The 8,588-nt window shown below is 37.2% G+C and overlaps 1 protein-coding gene across 1 annotated transcript; it reads right to left on the bottom strand.

Moving 5' to 3' along the window:
* Positions 1-1,384: 1,384 nt before the first annotated feature.
* On the bottom strand, positions 1,385-6,810 carry LOC145719636 (protein DOP1A-like). Its single transcript, XM_081811165.1, has 4 exons — positions 5,720-6,810; positions 4,792-5,066; positions 3,413-3,565; positions 1,385-1,558 (listed from the first exon to the last, which is right to left on the bottom strand). The coding sequence occupies exons 1-4, from the start codon at positions 6,045-6,047 to the stop codon at positions 1,400-1,402; spliced, it is 915 nt and encodes a 304-aa protein (XP_081667291.1). The 5' UTR covers positions 6,048-6,810; the 3' UTR covers positions 1,385-1,399.
* Positions 6,811-8,588: the final 1,778 nt, after the last annotated feature.

The following is an 8,588-nucleotide window of genomic DNA, read 5'->3' as shown; positions in this document are numbered from 1 at the left end:
GGCGCCCCTTGAATTAACTTTTTTAAAAGTAGTCATACTGGGGCGCCTGGGTGGCTCAGTCGTTAAGCGTCTGCCTTCGGCTCAGGTCATGATCCCAGGGTCCTGGGATCGAGTCCCGCGTCGGGCTCCCTGGTCTGCGGGAGGCCTGCTTCTCCCTCTCCCACTCTCCCTGCTTGTGTTCCTGCTCTCGCTGTGTCTCTCTCTGTCAAAAAAATAAATAAAATCTTAAAAAAAAAAAAAAAAAGTAGTCATACTTCAGGATAACTGTTGACCACAGTATTTTAATAATCTTAATCCTTACAGTCTCAGCAGATATGAGAAAGGAGAAAATCGTCTTTCCCCTTTTCTTATATACTTGCTTTTTTTTTTTAAATTTCACAAGCATACATTACTTTTATAAAATAGAAAAAAAAAAACAAAACCTTAGTCTTGTTTTAGCAACATATTCCTTTTCAAGTCACCAAATATTGAACTCCCTGCAAGTCAGCACTGCTCCCATGTTCTTCTGCACCCAATCTCTTTAGGAGTCAAACCTATGAGCTTAATTCAAGGAAAGACCTGTGAAAGGTATGGAGGTGTGGTTTGGAATCAGAAAACCCAAGATTCAAATGTGGGTTATCCACCCGACCTCATGTGTGGTTTTGGGTAAGCCACTTAATTTCTCTGGTCCTTCAGTGCCTTGTTTGTATGATGAGCAAAGGCAAGCATCAAATGAGAGATAATTGTATGTAAAGTACGTAGGCCAAGGGCCTAGTCCATTGTACTAGTTCAACAGCAGATGATTTCAAAATGGTGATGCTGTTGAAAAAGTAATGTCCAGTAAAGCACACATCTGGTCCTGAGCTGGGGCTATAAGCATAGTCAGATCTGTGGCCTCCTCTAGGAGAGCTGCTGGTGAAACTGCTATTATCCTGTGCCAATATCTGAACCACCACGTAACAGCATCTCCTTGGAAGTTAATACAAATCTCATATTTGGGGGATGAGTCATCTTAAGTGGTCTAGACAAGTAGCAAAACCACTCTCAGGCAGCTACAGGTTCTCTGAATCCACATGAAGTGGTCTGTCAGTATTTTAGCTATAGATCTATTAGGTCCATTTCAGGCAGAAGATTGAAAATAACTGTTGGAGAAACAGTTACATAGTCTACTGTTTTAATGAAACTTCACTATGAAGAGAGACTCAAAATGCTGTATTCATTGCTGTATCCCCGACACCTAGAATGGTGTCTGGCACACAGTAGGGTCTTGATGAATCGTCATCTAGTGAAAGAATGGGGCTCTGGGTGCTTCAATGCCATGCATTTTAATATAGCTTCGATTAAAAAAAATAATTTATAAGTTTTCTTTATAAAATCTGTAAATTCTTATTTTCTACCCCTGCCAAACTAGCCAGAGGATTCAAGAAAAGAGACACTGAGATATCTGACTGTAAATCCAAATATCAAACGCAACCAACCTGTCAAAAGAACGTGCAAAAGATGACGACTTATTTATATGGAGATCCCTTGTGAGATGCCAAAGAACTGCAAACTTTGCATGTGCTTCCATCCTTATTTTCTGAGGAGGAATATGGGAGATTAAATTATTTTATTCTCCCTTGAAGATATTAAAGGATTTTAGTAAATCGAAGTAGCAATTTAAGAGGCAGTATTAGGCTCAATGTTCATAGTACTCAACACACAACACAATAAACTGTTTTTATGAAAGTAGAAATGTAAAAAAGACTTAAATATATGCAGAAATATTAAACCTGAAGGATCATCTCACGCTACCTCATAAATCATAAGAATTTAGTTTAGACTAGGTAACCAGATTTCTAGATTACTGTATAACAGAGGATGGAAAGAACTAGTAATGCACATGTTATTATGTCTTCAGTATAGGAAGCACTTTCTCTCTTATTTTAATATAAATACTTAGTAGTCAAAATTTATTTTATTACACTATACAATTTACTTTTGCTCCCAGAAATTATGTATTAATCTCAAATGAATTTGTCATTACTTATAAAGCTGGTTTATTAGATTCAAAAATGTAAACACCTACAAAATTATTTCTGTAGGAAAAACATTACATCACTTTGAGATTATCTTGAAAACATTAAGTGTTATGGTAGTAATGGAAAGAACCATGGAAAAATACATTTTTCAGAAAGAGCAGCTTTTGGTGATAATGAACATAAATTAATATAAATCAGGTAGGAAATGTGAAGTTATCAAGATTTTTATAGTCTTCCTCTAGCATCTGTGGAATCCTTCAAGTAAAGGCCTCCCAAAATCAGGGACTGAAACTGTCTAAATTGCTTGTGATCAGTTAGGAGTGCTTTCTTTTTTTCCTTAGGCCTAATAAATGCGTTTCCTATGAAGGCTGTGTTTGTACATCAACCAATACAAGCATGTAAAAAAAAAAAATAGTATTGTATAATACATTTATTCAGAACTTACGATTTCTTTAAAAATAAAATGTTACACAAGTAAACAGGTACATAATTTATCCTAGATTTACACTTAATGTAAACAAATGAAATTAAATGCAAGGCTTTATTAAACATTTTATTCCTAAACAATTTTCAAAGAATGTGCTAAAGTAGAAATAGAATTTTAATAGAATAAACTTTTTATTCCTCTCCTTTACTCCTTCATTTGCCACTTCCCTCCTTGCCAAAAGCTTCATTTACTCTACACAATGCCTTTTTGGGGGGCCCATTGAAACCCACTAGCATTTAGAGTTCTTAAAAAATTAGGGTGATGCACCTCTAAAAGCTGTTTGATAAAATCTTGGATTGATGTTCCAGAGCAGGCATGAGAAGACCACACTCTTCACTGAACTGCCTGAAGAGGTCAACCAGAATGACAATTCCAGCTTCTTCTCAGGAGCACCCAGAACTCTATCACTTTTACTCTTACTGACTTATGGATTACTTCGTATACATTAGGATACAAAATGCTTATTTTGGATATTTATTATAATGCAAATAATATCTCCAGTATTAGCATTCTGTGCCTTATAAATGTAACTTGATACACATATCACTTCATTTCACATGCATTTGTTAATGTATCCATACTTCCATAACCAAGGCCACTGCTTCCTCTTTAAATGATCCAAGAACTTGGACCAGCAACAACTTTAATCATCGCTGCCCACAATTTGTGTCCTGAACCAAGAAATAAACCCAGTATCTGATTGTGGATTACTTGATTTTTCATATTACTGGTGCTTTTGCAAAGAACTTTCTTCCAAAAAGGACAGAACAAATTTGTTTTAAAGACATGAAGATCACTCTGAAAGAATTTATATAATCTCTAATCAGATACTAGCCACAATAATTTTCCTAGTTTCTTTAATTTATCTTTTGGTATAATGGGAGTGGGGTGGGTTGGGGTGGGACAAGATAAAAAAAAAATTTACCTTATCTTTGTGGGTTAGCTGCTGACTTATAACATCCTCACAGATGCTAGAAGAAGGAACCAAGTTATGTAATTGATAAAACAGTTCCACACTTTTCTGGTGGTGCTGAGGTGTCCTATCTCCCAGCTGATCCCACAATGTTAAAGCTACATGCTATAGAAAAAGATGTAAAAGTGACAGTGTTATGAAACCATAAATTAAACCTTCTTTAACAAGCATTTCCTGTTAGGTACAACAAGCCTCTGAAGGCCAGACTTCGAAGGTCTTCAATATCCATTATGCCACTAGGATGAAATTTACAAGTGTAGCTTTCCATGTGCTCACTTTTTGGTCATACAGGCAATTAGAAACTCTTACGATAGACCTTTAATGATTGACTGATTATTTTCATTTTTTTTAAGGTCCCTCCCTAATGGTATTGTTTTCAACATCAAACATGGAAGCACTTTCTACAGGGCCCAGAGAAGACCCCATTTCACTATTTTAGTGACATTTAGTAAAGTGTTGCTAGAATACATTATCCTTAAGAGGATACAAACCCCACATTGAATATAATTTAATATTTATGGTTATATGTTACAAAATGAAATCTAATTCATAGTCCAAATATCCAAATTATTTAACACACACAAAATAGGTTGTATGTATTTCAGAGTTACATGTGTTAACACAGCACTTGATGATCTATGATAGCATTAATAAAAAATGTAACCATTTTTAGGGTTTACCTCTATAATACTGTTACAGAAACCAACTCTAATCTAGCAGGAGAAACGATCCCGTGGGGCACAATGACTTGAAATGAGATAAAATAAAGAAAAATTTTTTTTATATATAAAGAATCTACCTACTTAAGATGTAATATAATCCAATATACTTGATGTTCTATGTAGAGGATATCATCTTAACTGTTGTGATCAAAATAAAAAAACTGCATTTTTTTTCTGAATGGCATCATACACCACAGATGATGATCAGACAATACAGAGTTAGAAAAATTTTTCCTGGGAATTTTGGAGAGCTGAGACTGTACTCTATGAAAATCAAAAGTGACATAACCACATCATGGGGAAATAAGTTTTACTGTGTAAATGATCTTACCTCTTTTTTAGCTGTAATTATTTCCTCTGTGACTTTAGAGCCCTAATACTTGCCTTCCCTAACCTCATCCTCATCTCCTCTCATCCTTATCTTCTTCCCTCTCACAAAACTGGGGACAAGATTGGCAAAGCAGTACAGATTAAGCTGGTATGTATCTTTTTCTATACAGTATAATACGAAGAGGTATTCAATGAAGCCTGATTATCATCTTTAAAATCTCTGCTAAGCAAACGAGGTCAAGTACCATCTTAGTCATGTATGTACTTCCTAGAATTTACCTTGAAAAATTCAGTCTTCTCAGCGATGTATCTCAGGTTGCCTGGAGTGAGGGGAGGTCTAATAACCACTGCTACTCTTCCCTGGTTTGGACTTAAGGGTTGGGCAGGCTCCACGCTGTTGATGTTCTCCCCGGTGACCATGGCCACAGACTGAGTCAGTCCCACCAGGTCCATGACCAAAGAAATAGCAACACTCTGCACACTGAAATCACTTGCTTGGCTACAAGCATTCATTAGAGTCTGGAGCCACAGCGGAGGCTGCACGTGCTCCCAGTCTGAAACAAAAAGACGGAAGCCAACAGGGTTCATTACGATAAACCTTTCATGCAGATTCCAACTTCCAGGTTAATTTCAAAAAACAAAGCACCTCCTCTACCTTTAGGCCTTGATTCGTTAGTAAAACCATGGTTTCTCACCTAGACTGGAGCTTTAAGAAAATAAAGCAGCAACAAGAATTTCATAAACTTTTTTAGTATGTAGTTTTCTTATGCCAAGTCATAAATCTATTTCCCTGTCCTGAAAAATAGTACATTAATCGACACACATGATGTAGCACTCATAGCACTCACTGCACTATGCGTGTGCGTATATAAAAATTAAATAATGGTAAACATATATGATACTAGTCTTAATAAAGGAAACCAATGGATCTAAATGTTACATTACTTTTCTCTAGAGAAAGGAGTTAATGTCCTTCTTAGCTTCTACTCATTTGTAAGCAATCTGTGAAAGACATCAAAATCACAACATTTTCTAATATATCACTATATATCTCCCCATGACGATAGTATTTCATCAAAAAAATCTACAAAGTAACACTTTAAAAAATGAACTGGCTAAAAAAAGTCCCAGTTTTAATATCTGAGTGCTCCTTAAAAAAAGAAGGCGTGCCATAAAAAATATTTAAATAAAACCAAGATGACCTTACCAGTCTCCGATTTTTCAGAATGTAAGTCTGAGGTATGGTTCCCCTCAGCAATGTAAACTGGGAAACTGGAGCACTCCAGGAAGAGCTGACAGGCAGAAAGGAAGGCAGAAAGGTATTCTTTTGAAGTTTTTTGTTTACTTATGTTTCTCTCTTTTACATCCCCGTGCGAATCTCTGTCCCATTTTGGAGTCTCTCCTTGCTCTCGCTCTCGACTGAGATCCCCTGGATGCTCTGTAGCCAAAGCCTGAGAAAAAGTGTTACCCTGAATGATGTAGAGGTTGATAAGTCTGGTGAGAAACTGCTGGACATACTCCAAGCAGCACTGCATTGCAGTTTTTTGGGCTGTCTTCCCACTTCGGGGTGCTGTCCCCTGAGTGACTATGGAAGGGGGCTGGATGATGGTTTCTTCAGATCCCACGGTGGAGGCCGTTTCTGTCTCGGAGGATGTGCTACCGATGGGGATGGCAGCTGTCCCCTGTCCCTCATTCAGGTCTCTGTCAATGTCATCACTTCGGTCTGCTTGATACTGTATAAACTCAGTGAATCCACTCTCTGATGATCGACTACTTGGTGGATTTTCTCCATCTTCAAACACTTCAGTAGGATTTTCAAGAGAAACTGATGATACCTGATAGACATTAAAAAGAGCACAGGCTAAGTGGTTAAGTGTGCATATTAGAAATTAAAAATTAGAAATGGCCATGTTTTGAGAGAAGTCAGGTTGGATTAGATGATTTAAAACTTAATCTACATGTCCGCTGGAATCTTAGAATAGTTTCTACCACTGATTCATATGTCTATGATAATCAATAGGAAATACTGGTATGGGTCTAATGAATATATTAATATAAACTCATTTGCTAAATATTTATTACTCACTACATGCACAGCTTAAGGCTGGGTTCTTGAGGGCAAAATATGTGTATGCACAAATCTCTAGGATCCATATCCTTGTTTTCAAATGACTGACAATTTATTCAGTCTACTTGATGAAATCACTTTCCTAATGTCTAAACAACGCAAAAATGAGAAATTTTAAAAAACAAATAAATTCTAATAGGTCATCTGTTCAGAACCCACGAATGTGAAATTTCTGTATGAAATGTGTAAAGTACCATTTAAAATATGTGCCATTAATCTTACATTCTTTCAATGGTTATTGAACGCACATTATGTGCCAGACACCATATTAGGTACTAGGAATAAAAGGAATAGTTTGTAATCTGAAAGAGAAGATAGGAAGACAATTAAAATATCAAGGAAAGATGGACCAGCTGCTGAGTAGAGCTGGAATGCATTAACCATCCCCTTCCTACAAAGACAGGAGGAGTACAACCGCCAAGCATATTTTCTGGCTTAGTTTAAGGAAACAAAAGTTGTCCATATCATGAATTGCTTGGGGACTGTGCCAGAGCATAAGTTGAATTTGAATATGAGTACTTTTTAGTAACTAAAAAGTGATCTTAGTGAAGATTATTGAAGATACAAAAAATGTTCTGCGGCTACAAAGCTGGGCCTTGCCCAGTGTTCCTTGCTTCAGTGAAGGACACCACCATTCAGAAGACAGAAACCTAGGGGTGATTCTTGGGATCTTCTCCACCTTTCCTTCCCACTTCCCCTACATCCACTTCAGAACAGCATTGAAGGGTACTGGCCATGAGTTGGCTAAGGTTCTGCCACTTACTAGCTTGGCAAGTTATTTAACCTCTCTAAACCTCAGTCTCCTGATAAATATAACTGAGATAACACTAGTTCCTACATTTTACAGTTGCTGTGAGGATTAAGTAAGACAGTATATCTAAAGCGCATGGCCTAATGCCTGCCAGTTAGTAAGCACTCAATAAATGTTAGTGATCACTCATTACCCTTACCAATCCGCTACTAGGGTTACTGATTGTTTTCTCTTAAATGTAAGGCTAATCCATTTATTTCTGTCTTCAGGCCCCCATCTTGTTAGCATGTTACCACCTCTCACCTGCACTACTGCAGGTCTCCCCACATCCACACTGTTTCTGAGATCCATGCTGCACACTGCAAAGTAATTTATCTATTACACAAATCATGTTATGTCACTTGCCTTTTAACCTTTCAGTGCCTTCCCACTGCTTCTAAAATAAAGAATAAAAGCCCTGGTATAGTGAAAAGGCTCTGTATGACCTGGCCCCTGCCTATCTCAAGACTGCATCTCTCCCCCACTGCGTGCATAGCATTCCTTTCTGCCGAAGAGCCTTTCGGAATGCTTCTTCCTTTCTCAAGTGCTCTCTTCTTTCTACCTCATCCCACCCCCATTTCTCTAGGGCTTCACTCAAACAATCCTTCCTTAAGAAAGCCTTCCTTACACCCACAATCTAGGTCAGATCACCGCATTTTCCATATTCCTACCACTCTATGTTTTCCTTCATGTGTTTATCACAACTATAATTAAATGTGCAATTATTTGTTTAATGTAGGCCTTCCAACTAGCAAAAACGGGTCAGGAAGGCAGGGACTGTGCCTACTTCACCACTGAATACACAGAGTGGGTACTGGATAAAGAGAGGCTGTTTTCACTGTTTCAAAGGTAAGCACACTGAGGGCTCAGGGAAGTTAAAAACAAAACTTGCCCAACGTTACATAGCAAATAAGGTTAGTAGTTATTAGAAGAGCTTAGCTTAGGTGATTCTAAATTTCATATTTTTACCGTAACCTATCACTGTAACAGTATAAGAACTTTTCATATTATAATGCCAGAGTTTAGAGGCATCTATCAGAATTGAACTGTCGACATTTCTACTTTGAAAGGTTAACAACCACCTAAAACTTTGTATTTTAATACCTTTTTGAAAAGAAGTCTCACTTAAATGGTAAAACTGTTATTAGCTTATTATGG

This window comes from Leptonychotes weddellii, unplaced genomic scaffold (assembly GCF_054177405.1).
Source record: "Leptonychotes weddellii isolate Sample4059 unplaced genomic scaffold, ASM5417740v2 HiC_scaffold_5990, whole genome shotgun sequence".
NCBI classification, from domain to species: Eukaryota; Metazoa; Chordata; class Mammalia; order Carnivora; family Phocidae; genus Leptonychotes; species Leptonychotes weddellii.
Note: the sequence above shows the minus strand (reverse complement) of the source record. Positions and strands in the feature narration are given on the sequence as shown.

Bases quoted from the DNA above. Each gene is read 5' to 3' on its own strand.
- LOC145719636 (XM_081811165.1), bottom strand. From the start codon at position 6,047: ATGCAGTGCTGCTTGGAGTATGTCCAGCAGTTTCTCACCAGACTTATC. The intron at 5,067-5,719 runs GTAAGGTCATCT...TTTTTGTTTCAG, and splicing joins TTCTGAAAAATCGGAGACTG to ACTGGGAGCACGTGCAGCCT. The intron at 1,559-3,412 runs GTAAATTTTTTT...ATTCCTCCTCAG, and splicing joins AGCTAACCCACAAAGATAAG to AAAATAAGGATGGAAGCACA.